Source organism: Lepidochelys olivacea, assembly GCF_965140295.1.
Source record: "Lepidochelys olivacea isolate rLepOli2 genome assembly, chromosome: 9".
Classification (NCBI taxonomy): domain Eukaryota; kingdom Metazoa; phylum Chordata; order Testudines; family Cheloniidae; genus Lepidochelys; species Lepidochelys olivacea.
Genome location: NC_140419.1, coordinates 28,152,905 through 28,171,533, shown reverse-complemented (window position 1 = coordinate 28,171,533; position 18,629 = coordinate 28,152,905). Strand labels below are relative to the sequence as shown.

Genomic DNA, 18,629 nt, shown 5'->3' with positions numbered 1-18,629 from the left:
AGCAATGATCACAAACAGCAGCACCAGAGACTCCAACACAGATATATATATATATATATATATTTTTAATAGTAGCTAATCCTCCCAAGACCTTTCATATGACTAATGGCCCTACTGACATTGCTGAAAGTCATCCTCACCAACCCTGTAACTTTTCTAAATTTAATTCATGTTGACGTGATACATCATGAGAAGTCAGTGGAGTTACATCAAGGATTAATCTGGCCCACATTCCTTTTGAGTTCCTGCTTGACCAAACTTAGAGGTCCACATTTTGTCCTCGGATTAAGTCATTTGGACCTAAGTGATTAGGGCTATAGAGACTGAAATTAATACTCCAGATTTTTCCTCAATTATACGAGTGCGGTATTGTTGGGTAAAATTTTGTTTAGTCATACCGATGCAGTCTTTGTTGATCCAAATTCTACTTTCAGTTACACGGATATAAAGATGGATCTCAAGAGGGTTGTTCAGCTTTACATGAATGTTATTCTTCAGCGTAACTAGCCCACAGACCCTTACCATTTAATTCTTATTAATATCAAAATTTCAGTTTGGCATTATTGTTGTATAGCTCCTTGATGTATGCATACCTTGTAGTCCTTGTCTTCCTTCTGTCTAATCCCAACTACTGACTTGGCGATAAATGAGATGTGTGCTCAAGGGTGGATGGAGGCTCTAGTCTCAGCCCTGAGTATTGGGTAGTGCATATCTGTGTTAACTCAGGAGCTCCAGGAAGAAATTGTGTCTCAGAAAAAGCACAGTACTTCTCCAGGCTCTCCTCTTGCACCAGGGAGAAGAGAGTGTAGCATATTCCCTGTCCTGCTGGCTGATATATGGATCATAGGTCTGGCCTCTCCCCATTTGCTTGTGGGGTGTGGTATTGAGCATGCAGCCCCTACTTTCCCTCCTGCGCTCAGAGCCACAATGCAGGAAGGTCCTAGGCTGCTGCACAAAGGGCTGGGATCTTACTTCTCCTTATGGCCCCATGCAACCTCACAGGACCAGGGCACAATTTAGCCTTGACTATGCAATGCAGACATTTTGAATTCTTTTCTACTGACTCTCAGCAAAGAGGCAATACTTGGGCTATTGAAAGGAAGTTTTAAAGCTGATTTTCCATGTTGTTTGTTATTCCTGGGGGCTTGTGAACAGCAGCCTTCATTTTTGTGGTTGTAGATCGCGTTGTTTAATTACCCTAAAGCCCATTGCGTTGTATTTCAACTCTAAACCATTTGTACTTAAAACTGTCTCTGAAATTATTGCTTAAATATACAAACAACGGGAAAAAGTTATAAATATTTGATCAAGTTGCCTTTGTTGAAGTGAAAGAGTGGTTACGGGGTAGTTCACATCAATAATGTATTAAACAAAGTGGAACTGTTAATTCTGATATTACATGTGGGTAAAATTACCAGCAATTCAAGACCAGATCAATAGCTAGATGAGCCTCTGTTACACTGAGATGATGACATTGTTTACTCAAAATTGGATGGGTTTAGTGAACACTAAAAGCTAGTTAAATCCTGACATTGAGCATTTGTAAAACTCAGTCTTCTAATATCTCCTCCCTTCTCTGTCCTTCCTCATTAGGTCCCTTTGTCATCCCTAGTCCTGATTTCCTCTCTGTCTCCCCCATAAACAACCCTACCCATAGTCTAATCCCCCTATCCTCAGACTCTTTATACTCTCAAACCCTCCCCTCCCCTAAAAAAGTCTTAAATCTGCACACAACTGAATGGGACCATCTATCCTTAGCTGTCTGATCAGTGGTTACGCTGAGCTTCAGCCCCAGTCTCCAATCTGTGGTCTAACAGACTCCATTCTCACCCCTAACCACCACAGTCAGACTTCCTTCCATTCTCATCATCCAGTCAATACACTCTTCCCTTACTCTTTAGCTACTCCCACTCCATGCACACACTAATTCTCCAGGTCCACATACTGTATCATTCCTTTACGCATCACTCCCATCTCCACATACGAGAGGGCAGAGAAGGCAATAAGTGATAATTTTGAGAGCAATAAGACAGTTTGAGACTAGGTTGGTGGGAAATAGTAATTCTTAGTAGAGGTAGGTGAAGCATATAATGTATGGTGTGTGCAAGAAAATGCAATGCGGTCTCCCCTTAGTTTGGGTTTCTTTTAGCGGATATGCTTCAAAGCAACATTCCAATAATCTAGCTGAGTTGTTGATACTAAAATTTCAGGAAGGTCTCTGGTAAATCAGTGACTTGCTATGAATTTTTTTTTTGGGAGGGAGGGTCCTCATGATTCTTAGTAAGCAGTAATAATTTCTTAGAGACCAGACAAGACAAAGAAATAGATCCCCCTTAAAATTGGGGGGGAAAAATAGGTCATCGTAAGACTTCAGCCTTATTATTCTACAAAGCTCCTTTAAATAAAAAGTGATCGCTGTGAACATATTGATGTCTAGACAGCTTGGACCAAATTCATCCTTGATGTTACACCTAGGACAAATTTAGCTCAATATTTGTTATACATCAACTTGGCATTACAGGAATCAAATTAGGTTGATTGATGCTTCCTGTTGAAGATAAAATTTTCCAAGGCACTAATGCAAAATCCATTAGCACCCATAACCACATTTTGTGCCCTGTTAATGGTAAAGGGTCAGCCTTTTAGGTCTTGCCTCACTTGTTTGGATGGGACACTGAAGAACACTGCAGAAGATTGTAATTTTGGTGTTAGGAATGCTTGTTTTCCTCTTAGCTTTAACACTCTAGTTGCCCAAAAGCTTTGTGTAAATCTCTGCACTTAGATGATTATAGGTAGTTTAGTGCTGTAAAACAGGACAGTAATCATAACATTCCCTAACTGAATTCTCTCTAAATCTGTGCCAGCAGGTTCTTGAGCATGCTGGATGACATAGGGGCTGACTGCTCTCATACTTACACCAGTGTTATTAGGAGTAATTCTGCTCAGTGAATATCCTGACATCAGTGTAAAACTGGGATGAAAGGAAAATCAGGCCCAACGTCTTTTAGTAACATGAGGTGCACTTCTGTGATATAACATAGGATAGCAAGCAAAGGATTACATGACAAAATAGGTCTCTGTGGAGGTAGGGTACTCTACCATCTGTAAAAAGAACTGTTAATATAAAACAGAAGATACCACACAGATTTGCTATCTTGAGATGGGGCCTGATCCAAAGTCTACTGAAGTCAATAGGAATCTTCCAATTTGACTTCAGTCAAGCCATGATCCAAAGCCCACTGTATAAATATTCATGACAGATAAACACACAGAATGGGATACATATTTTGTCAGTGTCCAAAGAGTTACAACAGTTACTTAGTAAGTAGGGTTAGCAACTGGAATGGAAGACACCTTGTATGGGGTGGCTTTTGGGCACTTTCCTATTAACATGCCTATTCTCTGACTGACCCCACATAACAGAGGTATGTAGAACTAAAGCATAAGTAAGGATTCGCTAACTAAATTAAGGATTCTCAATACAATGTTTGTGTCCTAATTTCTCAAGTTATAAAAATGTTATTCAAATAAGAATGGGCAAAATCTTGGGCACACAATCAGTGGGATTTCATATTTTTTGCTGTTTAATTTGTACCAAAAATTAGCTATCTACTGTGCTGTTTGACCCTAAGGAAATTTGAACAGTATGAAGAATAGAAAATATGTGAATTGGGCTATATTGTAACAAAGAAAAGCTAGCAAGGAGATGCAGTTTACACTAGCATGGAATTTAAGGCAAAACCAAATAGATTTCAAATCTTGCACAGCAAATGAACAATGGTGTATTCAAATGATCACACAGAAAACAAAATATTTTAACATTGGAAAATAAAGATGTAACTTGTCCTTGATGGGATCAAAGCACATGAATTATGTGGGGAGAAAAGAAAAGAATTAAGCCAAAATTTTCAAGTTTGGGTGCCTAATGTTAGGGCCTAAATCAGGGTTCTCAAACTGGGGGGTCAGAACCCCTCAGGGGTCACAAGGTTCTTACATGGGGGGTCACAAGCTGTCAGCCTTCACCCCAAACCCCACTTTGCCGCCAGCATTTATAATGGTGTTAAATATATAAAAAGTGTTTTTAATTTATAAGGAGGGGTCACACTCAGAGGCTTTCTATGTCAAAGGGGTCACCAGTACAAAAGTTTGAGACCCACTGGCTTAAATCCATACTTAGACATCAGTGCCAAGATGTTCAGAGCTGTGGCTTGCTTAGCACGTTTGAAAGTTGGACTTTTATTTAAGTATCTAGATATGGATTTAAGAACTAACTAGTGCTTAGATTTGAAAATTTGGACTGAATCTTTACATTTAAAAAATGTGATATGTACTACACTGTAAGAGTATGGGTATTAGGCTAAGGTTGAGATCCTCAAAAGTAATTACGTGCCTAGCCTAATGAAAATCAGGCACCTAAATACCTTTGAGGCTCTAGGCCTAAGTAACTATTTTCAGGTCAGTGTAGATGATGGGAGTGGACACCATATGTTCACATGTTGAAATCTAAGAACAAATCAAAACATCCTGTACATTTCAGTTTTGCAAAAAATACTCAAGTCCATTGTGCCTCATGAGTTATAATCTTCCAAAAGGAAGGGCTGCAAAAGAGAAAGTGATTAGTGACATGTCATTTACATTATTACATAGTAATAATTATAGGCCTGCTATTTACTAGGAATTTATAAATTGATTTATTCCTTCAAATGGGATTATCACTGATCTAATTTCAGTTCTTTATTAGCCCATCTGCCTGGCTGCACAGTACTGTGCAGGTCTCATGGTGGGGGGGACGACAAAGTCTGCCAGAATCATGGCGATTTTATTTCTGCATCTTGCATTCTTAATAAGTACCAGAAATATTGAAGTTCTATAGATAGATGAATGAGTTAACTGTTTAACGTGTATTTATGTATCTCCATAGGTTAAAAGATTATTGCACGTTTACAAGAGGTTTTGCACATCACATTTAAGTAAAATATTTTATTCATAATTTCTAAAATCCCTTGTAGTCTTTTGCTGTTTTTAGTGGGTAGAGGAAGAGAATGTCTGCAAAACATCTGGAAAATTAAACTGTATGAGTTGGCAAGGTGCTGTATGGTCTGGGAGGTGGAATTTGGCCATCTGAGAAGAACCCAACAGGACATGTTCCTACTAATTCATAGATCTTCCGAGATCCACAGGGGATCACACAAACCCCAAGGCACCTTTGAAAGACTGGTACATCCTGAGTATCTTCTCTTATTGCTCCCCTGCCTGTACCTGGATGGATCCCCTTCCCAGTGGGGTTTGAAAGAAAAGTGAAAGTCCATGTAAATAATGCAGTTTGTCCAATAAAATCCAGACAGGTTTGTTTTGGGGATAGTGATGTGAAGAGGAGCTCTCCTAGTATCATGCTCCACCTCCAAACACAGAAAAGCTCCAGAAGCACAGAGCTCATGAGATTGGAGGGAGGGGCAAGAAGGCATATTGAGCTAGTCTTTCCTCCCTAGGACAGATTTCAGGCCAAAGGAACAGATTTCCTTCTTCTTTAATCCCCTCCATGGGAAAAAAGAATGGAGGAGCACGATATGACTTGTGTTATGTGTGCCATCGTCTAGCTCAGATTTTAGACAGTTTCAAAGCTGCCTAAGGGTGTCCAATTTGGCAGCTGGGATTATGGGCTTGGATTCTATCAGGATGGGAAATCAGAGTTGTTTTGCTAAGGAAATGGTAGAATTGAAGAAGTAGGAGAGACCAACCTTGCAGTGGAGGAGCTCACCTTGGGTGCAGGACTTCCACCATAGAGACTCAGTTGTTCAAGAGTGGGAGCTGAGGAAGTGGATGTTAGAGATGAGCCAAGGCTGGGGTGGGGTGAGGTGTGGTGTGGTGTGACCTTAAAGGGCATTTGAGAAACATTTGTTGTTTCAATCAGATATTGCTTGTCCGCTAAATTTTGCGGTTCTTGTACAATCCTCACTGATAAAGCTTAATGTTTTTCCAGTCTAAAGGTGGGTATGATGGTTGAGCACTGGGCAGCTTTCTGAATGAGTACTGTATATTAAGGACTCCATTCACTTTCCAACGAACCACACCAGGCAAATCCGTATTTTCAAGAACAATGTGCAGCCATATTTCAGGATTCTCAAGGAGCATCTTTTTGAGAAGAGGAAACGATCCAGTATTTTAATGCATTGTCTTGCCTATCTGTCACTGTCAGTTAAAATCCCAGATATCTGTGTTGAACTTTGCAACTATTCTGTAATTAGAAGGTATCACTAAATACATTGTAACTGAGTAATAGGATCAAGAAATTAGATGACAGTTTCTAATCAGAGAAGTGAAGTTCTGAAACAGCCTTTCAAGGAGAGGAGTGAGGCAAAACACCTAAACTGGTTTCAAGACTGAACTCAATACATTTATGGAGGGGATGGTATGATAAGATTGCCTACAGTGGCATACATGTGATTGCTAGTAGTAAATATCTCCAACAGCCAGAGATTGGACACTAGAGGGGGAAGGCATTGAGTAACTACAGTGAATTCTTTCCCAGGTGTCTGGCTGGTACATCTCGCCATGCTCAAGGTCTAACTGATCACCATATTTGGGGTTGGGGAGGAATTCCTCCCCTGAGGAATGAAATGCATTCTTCAAGAGCAGCATACTCCAGAATTTTCTTGTAACACCACTGAAGTTTCTAGGACTTACCACTTGGAAGGCGGATGAGGCAGCAAAGAATTTTACTATAGCATTGGTGTTCGGTTAGCCTGAACACTGGGCCATGAACAAAGAAATCCTGAATTTTAATCCCCGCTCTGTCACTGACTCACTATGTAGCCGGTGCGGGGGAAGAAGAGCACAAAAACACACCAGTCTCCTGTGCCTCCTTTCCCCTCCCACACCCATTTCCCCATCTGTAAAGTGGGAATGATAATACTTATCTACTGCATAGTGCTGTTGTGGGGATTAAAAAGTTAATGTTGGGGCAGAGCTTTTAAAATATGAAGCACCTTATAAATATCACACAGTACTAGCAGCAGCGTGTACTAAGATTGCCATACCTGCTGCCAAAATGTGTAATTAATAGGTTATACAATAGATTTCTCCTTGAATTAATAGTGGTGACACAAACACACTGCAGACATTCGCAGCACACACTCTGATGGTCTATTATGTAACATTTCACTCATCTTAACTTCCATCTCCTCACCCTTTTCCATCCCAACGCAATGGCTATTACTCTGCTGATATTTAACAAACCAGTTTTTCCAATTTGCTTTGTTGTGCAAAGTGTTTAGGCTGGTGTTGGTTTGTTTTATTTGGTAGTGTCTGTCGTAATGCAGAAGTCAAGCAATAGATTGATTTTTTTCCCCCACCAACTGTGAAATATAACAGAAGAACCTACTGCACTAGGGTAAACGTTAGAAGGCTATTGAATGATTTACAGCATAAATCTTAACCCCACACATAACAAAATTCAGTTTATCCACCAGCCACCAATGTCTCCCCATCTTAATACAACATATACTTGGGCTTCTCATCTTACATGCAATGCTGAATTCAGAAAGACTCATTGCTTTTATACTTTTTGCCGTTTTCCCTGTAGCTGGAAAATACATATAGCAGATACCAAACACACAACATCAATGTAATCTACTCTTCATCTTAGTCAGTATAAAATTTGAGATGAGTAAAGTATAATCCATATTTTGATAAAGTGGTATGGCTGGTACTGCATTCCTTGGCATCACTATGAGCATGCGGGTTGCAGAATCAGGTCTTGAGACACAGGAGTACACAGAAGTAGGGTTTTTTCTCCCCAGAATACTGAAGTATTGCTTAAATATTGGTGAGAGTCCTGTAAAGGACCTCACTAGAGTACAGCACGTTTCTTAACTATTATCACTTATTACTAATATACTTACAGCTTTCGTTGTGTGAATGATGCTTTTAAAGTATTGAAGTGCTGTAGATATGTGTTTTCAGAAATACAGACAAGTGAACTGGGAGCATGGTTAAGTCAGGAGGCTAAGAGTCAAGAGTGTGGTGTTTTCTCAGTTCTGCCACTTATTCACCAGTGATCTTGTTCAAGTCCTAGCCCATCTTTATCTCACTTTCTCCCTCTGTAGAAGGAGTATTATGTTGTCTCATCCAGATGTTGTGAGTTTTTACAAAGCACTTTAAGCTCCTTTCATAGATGCTGTTGAAGTGTAATGTATTATCTATTTTCCTGAATTTATTTTATATTGAAAGCACTACCGTGGAGAATGCTCCTTACTATGTGTTTGTAAAGAACACTGTACATTTCTCCTCCCACATTTATTATTTTAATAACCTGAACAAGTATCTCTCTGGTTTCAGAGTAGCAGCCGTGGTAGTCTATCTGAAAAAAGAAAAGGAGGACTTGTAGCACCTTAGAGACTAACAAATTTATTTGAGCATAAGCTTTCGTGAGCTACAGCTCCCTTCATCGGATGCATGTAGCTCACGAAAGCTTATGCTCAAATAAATTTGTTAGTCTCTAAGGTGCTACAAGTCCTCCTTTTCTTTTTTCTGAAATGATTGTTTTCTTACTGCAAGGTGAGAGATTTCAATATTGGAAAAAATGAGAAATGTGTAAAAGCTTCTTGATAAAAGTCAGGTGAAACAGTAGACTGATTAATTAAACTAGACCTATTGTTAATGAGGTGGCTCAGTTCTTAGTTCATATTAGTTAACATCCTAAAAAGAGTATGCAATAATCCTAAATCATCAGGGCAGAAAAGAGGAATAATTAGACTATCCTTATTTGGTAATGTGAAGTATAAGCTAAGCCCTAAGTTGGAAGCTGAAACCAAGTTCATTTCTGTGTAAATATGTGGATGGCATCAAATTGCTACCCTACTTTCCCAAGCTTCTTACTTTTATGAATCAGCTGGAAGGTATTTAAATAGGAGTTATGCTCTGTGTGTTACAAGACTGCACAGAGTAATTGGGAAAAGGTGTTATAGAAAAATAACTAAGCAGATAAAAAAAGTTGGAAATATACTAAGTGCTTCATTTTCTTTTTTAGAAAGACTAACAAAAGGTGCGTTATTGCCAACAATGTGCATTGAGCAAAACAAAAACTGTAACAATCTGCAATTTAAAAAACCCAAATCTTAAAAAGCCACCTGACCAGTATATTTAATACAGCTAAAAGATATAACAATCAAATCAGTTTATTACATTTCTAGTCTGGGTCATCTAAACAGAAAAGGAGGACATGGTTAACCAAGATGCCTGTGAGCCTTTTTTCTCCCTTTGCCTCTCACTACCTCCCCTTCCCTCCTTCCCTCCCCCCGCAAAAAATTTTTAAAAAAGTTCCTTAGAAGGCTTAGAATACTTACAATTTGAAATGACAGTTTTAATGCTTCTGTCTCACTGAGTATTTGACAGATTTCTAATGCTTTCCCCGCAAAGCTCAGCTACTGTCATGTTCTCACAGCTCAGTTTTCCCACCAACTTACCCCGTTTCATAAATGGGCAAAACATACACGGAGCATAGATCTTATCCATATTTTCACTGTGAAAATTGGATCCAAATCTCTTCTGAATCTAGTGTTCTTTTTTCTGTAGCCTGGCATTGTGTTCAGGGGCACCCTGGCAAGCAATTTCTTATGCACAATTCTCAGAACCCTCTCTGTAATGCCCTATCATTTAGTTATGGTCTCCAAGACATTTTTACATTGTACTTGCTTTGATTTCAAACACAAAGGGCCCATATTACCTGTATGTGCTGGTTGCTTTGTACCACTCCATAACTAGGTAGTTAAGATGAGTTTATGGATACTCATCATTACTAGAGTGATGCAAAGCTGGCACAGCTTACTTCAGATCAGTGATTCTCAACCAGGGGAACACAGAGGTACACAGAGGTCTCCCAGGGGGTACATCAACTCATCTAGATATTTGCCTAGTTTTACAACAGGCTACATAAAAAGCACTAGCAAAGTCAGTACAAACTAAAATTTCATACCATGACTTGTTTATACTGCTCTACATACAGTACACCGGAAATGTAAATACAATATTTATACTCCAATTGATTTATTTTATCATTATATGGTAAAAATGACAGGGTCAGCAATTTTTCAGTAATAGTGTGCTGTGACACGTGTCTTTTTAGGTCTGATTTTATAAGAAAGTAGTTTAAGTGAGGTGTAACTTGGGGGTACACATGAAAAAGAGATAGGACTCCTGAAAGGGACAGAGTCTGGAAAAAGAAAAGGAGTACTTGTGGCACCTTAGAGACTAACCAATTTATTTGAGCATAAGCTTTCGTGAGGTACAGCTCACTTCATCGGATGCATACTGTGGAAAGTTTAGAAGATATTATATACACACAAAGCATGAAAAAATACCTCCTCCCACCCCACTCTCCTGCTGGTAATAGCTTATCTAAAGTGATCACTCTCCTTCCAACGTGTATGATAATCAAGTTGGGCCATAACCTGGATTTGTGCTGGAAATGGCCCAACTTGATTATCATACACGTTGGAAGGAGAGTGATCACTTTAGATAAGCTATTACCAGCAGGAGAGTGGGGTGGGAGGAGGTATTGTTTCATGCTTTGTGTGTATATAATATCTTCTAAACTTTCCACAGTATGCATCCAATGAAGTGAGCTGTAGCTCACGAAAGCTTATGCTCAAATAAATTGGTTAGTCTCTAAGGTGCCACAAGTACTCCTTTTCTTTTTGCGAATACAGACTAACATGGCTGTTACTCTGAAAAGAGTCTGGAAAGGTTGAGAGCCAGTGCTTTAGATGGTGTCTATCCCCTACAGCTTCCCGTTACATGTCAGACTTCCCCGTGCCTTTTTCACCTAGACTAAATTTTTCTCTTGATACAACTTCCTTTAAAAGCTTGACTAGATTCTCTAGATTGTCTCTCACAGCCATGTAATAGAGAAGGCCTAAACTGAAAAGCTTTGCTGAGTTGTGGGGTTGTGAGTTTGCTGAGTTGTGTCTCCAGCTACTGTTTATTATCAGTTTCACTTACATTTTTTACCACCACAGGTGCAGCTTAATTCCCATACACATTCTCATTTTGTGTGAAAGTGAGTTATTGCTTAGAAGTCTGTTGGGATATGACTGGTCCATCTGGAGAACTTTTTTGAGAAGCAGCTTCTCAGCTTTTACTCAGCTTGATAGTATCTCTGTTGTTGCAATGGAAGGATCAGGAAGAGGGCAAGGAAACAACCCTTTCACAGAAAGCAGAGTAGTTTATGAACAGTTGTGGGAAAGGCAAAAATATTCAGATAGTCTTAAATATAGACCAGAGAGAGGGTATAAGGAATGGCAATAAGGAATAATGTGTTTGTGAAACACCTCAACAAGAATGCTCAAAAAGATAGAGAAAAAGAAAAGATAGAAATTTTTTTGGTGGGAGGATTACCCTATGGTTAAGGGAAGGGACTAAAAGTCAGAGGTTTAAGGTGTCAAAAGCTAGTAATACCACTATAGACACAACATTCTCTGTACATTGACACAAGATATTTCTGATAGGGCTGTCAATCACGCTTAACTCAAAAAAAATCAATCACAATTAATCAGTTTTAATCACACTGCTAAGGAGTAGAATACCAATTGAAATTTAGTATTTTTGGATTTTTTTCTACATTTTCAAATATATTCATTTCAATTACAACACAGAATACAGTGTAACTCACTCATTTTTACAGTGCAAATATCTGTAATAAAAGAAAAGTATTTTTCAATTAATCTCTTTATCGTGAAAGGGCAACTTACAAATATAGTTTTGTCACATAACTGCACTCAAAAACAAAACAATGTACAACTTTAGAGCCTACAAGTCCACTTAGTCCTACTTGTTCAGCAATCGTTAAGACAAAAAAGTTTATATTTATGGGAGATAATGCTGCCCACTTATTTACAGCATCTCCAGAAAGTGAGAACAGGAGTTTGCATGGCACTTTTGTAGTTGGCATTGCAAGATATTTACATGCCAGGTGCGCTAAACATTCATATGGCCATTCATGTTTCAGCCACCATTCCAGAGGACATTCTTCCATGCCGATGCTGCTCGTTAAAAAAATAATGCGTTAATTAAATTTGTGACTGAACGCCTGGGGGGAGAATTGTATGCCTCCTCCTCTGTTTTACCCACGTTCTGCCATATATTTCATGTTATAGCAGTCTCGGATGATGACCCAGCACATGTTGTTCATTTTAAGAACACTTTCACTGCAGATGTGACAAAACGCAAAGAAGGTACCAACGTGAGATTTCTAAAGATTGCTACAGCATTTGGCCCAAGGTTTAAGAATCTTAAGTGCCTTCCAAAATCTGAGGGGTATGAGGTGTGGCGCATGCTTTCAGATGTCTTAAAAGAGCAACAGTCCAGCTCGGAAACTACAGAACCCGAACCACCAAAAAAGAAAAATCCACCTTCTGCTGGTGGCATCAACTCAACTGACAAAAGTGAACATGCATCGGTTCACGCTGCTTTGGATTGTTCTCGAGTAGAACCAGTCGTCAGCATGGACACATGTCCTCTGGAATGGTGGTTGAAGCGTGAAGGGACATAGGAATCTTTAGCGCATCTGGCACATAAATAACTTGTGATGCCGGCTACAAAAGAGCCATGCGAATGCCTGTTCTCACTTTCTGGTGACCCTGTAAGCAAGAAGTTTCTGGGTAAGTTTAGAAGGGATACACAGCAGGTATATAGAAAAACAAACATCAGAATATGTGAATCTAAATATTCATTGAGGCAAGAGCACACTTGTGTTAAAGGTCTGCAGCTTTAGCACTACAGCTGGTCTGCATCATCCTCGCATCTGAGAGCATGACCACGGCCTACGTTGGGCCCAGGTCTGCTGGCATACATGCAAGACACCCTATGATTCTCTAGACCAAAGCAGAGACCCTCCTGCAGCAAGTCAAATTCTTAACAAAAACATGTGGTAAAAGGAATATGACAGTTGAAAATTGTTTATATACTGGGCAGCATACCGATAATATAAACCTCCCAAACAAGATTTACATTATGTAGTAGTGTGCTTTTGCGTTCTCTTACAACTAGGTAAGAGATAGCTCCTTGTTGATTATTCTGATTTCCTCCAGTCCTCCTGCCTCAAAAAAATAAATTCTAGTTTGTCTGTCAAATTAAAATGGGGCATATGAATATTCTTCTGCTTGTTCTTCATCTACTGTCTTTTTAATTAACATACTCCACTGACAGTTGATACATCTATATTATAATGTAGACTTATATTTTAAATACTTTTAAATAAGATTATAGAAAAGGGATTTCACACAAACTTGTGGAAATATGGCCACCTTATCATCAACCTGCACTTGAAGGGAGAGCAGATGAACATACAGTTCAAATAAGAAGTATAATGAAAGGGACAATACAACTTCAAAAAAAAATTGCTGTGGATGAGAAAAGATCAGAGTTGACCTATGGACATTAAAGAAAATATCCATAAGAACTTATCTGTATGTGTTTGAAGGTTATACAGCGTGTTATACAGCTTTTAATGTAGTATTGATTCACAATTTTCTGCTGCAGGAGATGAGTATGATATATGTGCCATTTGTCTGGATGAATATGAGGATGGAGACAAGCTCAGAATCCTTCCATGCTCTCATGGTAAGCAGCTGTATATTGGTTTGTAATATTTTAATTATAAGAGTTATTTAAAGAAAATATTTGTGTCCAAAACAGCAATGAATTTACTGATTTATAAAGGTAGCCTCTCTAATATGGCCCAGAGTCTACATACAGAGTCTACAATGGGATTAAAAACAGACAATTTTGGCTTCTAAACAGTAACAAGAGAAGGATAATCATAATGAGAACACAGCTAATCATTCAACCAATGAGTCCACCTTCCTTCAGTCAAATGCCCAGGAGAAAATATGGGCCTGACATTGGTGCCCTGAAGATCAAATTGTGTGTCGGTTCAGTGGAAAAGTGCATTCCAGAGTATGTTGCCACCAGTCCTTAGATTTAAATGTCTGGGAACTGTTAGCTCAGCTGATCTCTACTGCCACAGCAACCTGGAGAGTGTGTCTGATGAGTAGCCTGGATATAAACCAATTTGCACCTGGAAGCCAGTTCTCTGCTTGGAGAGCTGCAATATGTAAGGTGTAATAGGTTCCCTGTGACCAGTTCTGCCTAACTGAGCCAGCCATGTTGTGCAATCCAATCGAAAGGATTGCAAAGTCTAACCAGACACAGGTAAAAAATAGGTATTTTTGGCTATCCACACCAACTAGAAATCCAGGAGCAATCAGGGGCCCAAAACCTCCCCCAAATGGTTAACATCTTGGACAAAGGTTGAACAAACCCGCTAACAAAAAAGAGTCAGGAACCATCCCTACTATATACTCTTATGATCCTTCCTTCAGTCCACTAGTCACATCTTGTCTGGACTGAGCCAGAGTCAGCCTGCTCTCAATGTCACACCCTCACCAGGCACTGCAAGAGTACCATCAGGTCAGATGAAAATGAGATCTCTGATGACAGTGCAAGCTCAAACCATCTCACTGTCTCACATAGTGGCCTCACATACACACTGAGCAGAATGGGTGACTAAATAGGGTTTTGTAGAATTCCATACAAAAGAACCTTGAGGGCAGACAGACAGACAAATGACTGGGACTTCTCAGAAAGAAAGAGCAGAAACATGGCATCTACCCTAGATGAGGGCCACAAAGTTAACCAAATCTTACTGTCAAAGGTTACTGACAGATGTAGAAATCATCATGAACACTTGTCCTAGGAAAACATGTTAATTACTATATGTTAAACATGACTTTATACATAGTATAGAAAGGGATACACCATGTTTAAAAATATTAGTTGGTCATGGTTAACCGTAGAGTTCCTAACCAGCTAACACCTGTCCTGGTCCACACTTTGTGCTAGGTTGTGTTGAAGATCATGTTAATTAAGACATTTTCAAACGTGAATCATTTTCTCAGTTTAGATAAGGCCATTGAGATCAGTACAGTTGCTGTACCAAATCTAGCCCGAATACCAGACTAAGATCAAGGAGATTTGAGGACTCCAGTAGACTCCAGTGAAAATAGCCTTGCCACAACCTTCTCAGGAAAAAAAGATTTCCAGTATCAGAAACTTCTTGAGTAAAGGTCAAATGATTATTCACTTGAGGGAAGTGGATACTCTCCCTGCCCATAGGGTCCAACAATGGTTATTATTATTTGTATTATACTAGTGTTCAGAGGCTCCTGTTAGGATCAGGACCCCACTGTGCTAGGTGTTGTCCAAAGGTAGACATGACCCATATCCCAACTGGTTTATAGTAACCAACGTTCTCTGAAGAGGGTCTGAAGAGTTTCACTCACCGCAAGTGGCACCGCCTTGGGGCTCATCTGGGGATTGGCTCTTGAGCAGTCAGGTGTCCTCTCCTTTGCTTGCTCGCCCTGTGGTCTCTATCTGGACTCAGTTGCTCCCCACAGCTAGATGAGTGGTTCTGAAACTTTTGTACTGGTGACCCCTTTCACATAGCAAGCCTCTGAGTGCACCCCCCCCCATAAATTAAAAACCCACTTTTATATATAACACACCATTCTAAATGCTGGAGGCAAAGCAGAGTTTGGGATGGAGGCTGACAGTTCGTGACCCCCTGAGCTTTGAGAACTCCTGAGCTAGATCATTATATTCTCCCCTTCCAGGATATCAAAGTCCCACTGGACAAACTGCCTCAGGCAATCTTTTGATCCACTACCCAGTTTGTACTGCTTTTCCAATGGCTGGTAAGGGAACCTGGACTACCCACTATTCTAGGTTCCAGCCCACATACACTCTGGCCAGCAACCACAGTCTGCTTAAGCTCTGACCCTCTTGCTGTTTCTCTGGGCTCTTTTCTGCCTGCCTGCCTTCCTTCCTTATCTCCTAGCCCACCTCTGCATCACCACTGGAGCTTCCTCTGTTCCCTGTGGCTACTTCACTCCTTCTGGAGTTCTTGCCAGAGTCTATAATCCAAGGCAGGATCCCATGGCCTACTCTCCCCCTAGATCACTTCCACCTTGTACCTAGCCACAGCTACCTTCCCTTCTCTCTAGGGAGGGACTGCAGAGCTCCTCCCAACAGCCCCTTCCTGCCTTTATAAAAGCTCAGCCTGCCCCAGCCAGCTGGCTTTCATCATCAGTTAATCTTTATTAGTCCCTGCCTCTCCTCCAGGTGCAGCCTATAAAGTTAAGTGGCCCGTTTTTCCCAGTTAGGCATTGTGTGGGGTTGACACCCAATCACAAGGTCTTTTAAAATCAGCATTATTTAACACAAAACTGTAACACAAAATTATAACTTAACAAGAGTAACCTCAGACTGTCATTTTTACTTAGCAACTGACATACCTGTTTTGTTTCCTGACAGCATATCATTGCAAGTGTGTGGACCCATGGCTGACTAAAACCAAGAAAACATGCCCTGTGTGTAAGCAGAAAGTGGTCCCTTCTCAAGGGGATTCAGACTCTGAAACAGACAGCAGTCAAGAAGAGAATGAAGTCTCTGAAAACACCCCTTTGCTTCGACCATTAGCTTCAGTTAGCACTCAGTCATTTGGGGCTTTATCAGAGTCTCATTCCCATCAAAACGTGACTGAATCTTCAGAATATGAGGAAGACGACAATGAGGATATTGATAGTAGTGATGCAGAGGATGGAGTGAATGAAGAGAGTGTAGTGGTTCAACTACAGCCCAATGATGAAAGGGATCATAGGGTGGCAAATACAGTTTGAGCTTCAAGACTGCTAGTGATCAATCTCATAAGAACAAAACTGTTCATAAAGCTATACTTTACATACACTTATATAGGGAATACATTCTATTTGGTGGCCTCTTTGGTTACTTCAATAGATGCAGCTCTTCATGTAGTGTTCTATGGTTTGATCATATTACAGACAGATTTTTTTGGTTCAGTTATTCATTCACATATTTATCTTTTCAAAATGAACAGTTTAACTGGACTTCACAATACTAATGAATAATGCCAGGAGTCTCCATCAGTAGGGATATCACAGTAAACCAGAGACTCTACTTTAAATGTCAGTATCTTGTTGAAATGGGATATAGCCAAGAAAGTAGATTTTTTTCCCCGATTACAGCTTGTAGGCAAGATTGGCTTATACTGATAGCAATATTTATTAAACATATGGTAAGCGCTACCCCTCCAACCTAATCAAAAATGTATATGGTTCCTGTGTCTCTGGGGTTTTCCCAAAACTGCCACCACTACTGAAAGAAAGAGGTAGAACAGTTCAGTATTCTTTTAGCAAGCAGATCAAAAAGCAGGGAAACTGATGCTTTAATCTTGACAGCAGTGATTCTGCTACTTTTCCAAGTAATCCTGTTGAGCTTGCAAGAGCAGTTTAAGGTTGTGAAGGAAATTTCAGAATCAGTTAGGTTTAAAATAGCTCACACAAACAGATTCATAATGAACATCTTATTAATCGGCCCCATTTGCTGATAGCAGCTAAACTAATTTCCTATAACAATAATGCAGGGGCTGGGAGTGACCAAAACAGCAAGGTAAGCAAAGCTGTATATAGAAATACTGAATTGTAGTAACTGTTCTATTGATCCTCACATCATATACCTCTAAATAAGGAGCATTTTATGCTGCATTAGTCTGCTAACCTATGTACATAGATAAATTGTTTTTTCAAGTATTTGATTTGAAAATGAGTGGTTATAAATATTTAACAGAACTCTGTACTTACCAGTGTATCATGAAAACCTAAATTATATATAATGTCATTATAACTGTGTATAATCAAAATGCAAAGATTTTTTATATGGCCTTGTATAAGGGGGATTTGAAAGAATGTTAATAAACATGTTTTCCACTTTAAGTACTAGCAGGAATTTATTAAACTGTCACATTGCATACATGCTGCCTTTTATTTATAATATAATTAAGGCCAAAGAATGATGGTAAGGTTATGTACTTAAAAAGAACCAGGAAACGCAAATGTTAGGGTTCCCATAACATTAACTCACCTACATTGCACCAAAGGTATAGCACAGGATACAAAAAACAGTATAGTGATCAACATTATGTGCACTGTAAGTGTGATAATGTTTCATAGAGAACTTTAACTTTTGTATCACTCCCTTGTTTAAATTTGTGATCTTAAAGCTGCACCAACGTAGATTTTTGGCGTGTAATTTTCAGGAAAAAAAAAATATGGAGAAAAGAAAGCCTATGCCATTAATCACTCCTACTCCCCAGGCTGGCCCCTTAAAGCCAGCAGAGTCTATATTTGTGAATTGGTAACCAAATACCCAAAGCCTGGATTGAAGAGATTCCTGGTGAGGCCCCACTGCTTTCACAGCTTTGATGCACAGTGCAGTCACTCCTCCCTTGCCTACCACCTGGAAAAGGAAGTCATTTCTGCTGGAGAGGTGTATTAGCAGTTAGGGAAGGTTACTGCACACTACTGGAGGAAGTCAGACTTAACAGGTTGTGGGGGCTTGGGAGGAGTTGTAGATGAACAATGGTGTCTCTCAGTCCCTCACACCCCTAGGCATCCCTGGTGAGGTCAAGCAGAATGTAAGGCTTATCCTGTATATCATCACCATGCACTCACCCAGATGCAATTTTTAAGTGTAAATGTTATTTTCACTTTCAAAGT

General features: G+C 39.7%; 1 protein-coding gene across 4 annotated transcripts in view; it reads left to right on the top strand.

The window, feature by feature from the left end:
• The window catches only part of RNF13 (ring finger protein 13), a 111,208-nt gene extending 93,404 nt beyond the window's left edge, over positions 1-17,804 (top strand). For 3 of the 4 annotated variants that reach the window (XM_084639615.1, XM_084639616.1, XM_084639617.1), the window contains 2 exons: positions 13,537-13,617; positions 16,369-17,803. In XM_084639615.1, the coding sequence (XP_084495741.1) occupies positions 13,537-13,617; positions 16,369-16,733 (446 nt within the window). In that variant the 3' untranslated portion in view covers positions 16,734-17,803. Of the gene's footprint in view, positions 1-13,536; positions 13,618-16,368 lie in introns of all 4 variants that reach the window. The other variant, XM_084639618.1, reaches the window with a different exon arrangement.
• The last annotated feature ends 825 nt before the right edge of the window (positions 17,805-18,629 follow it).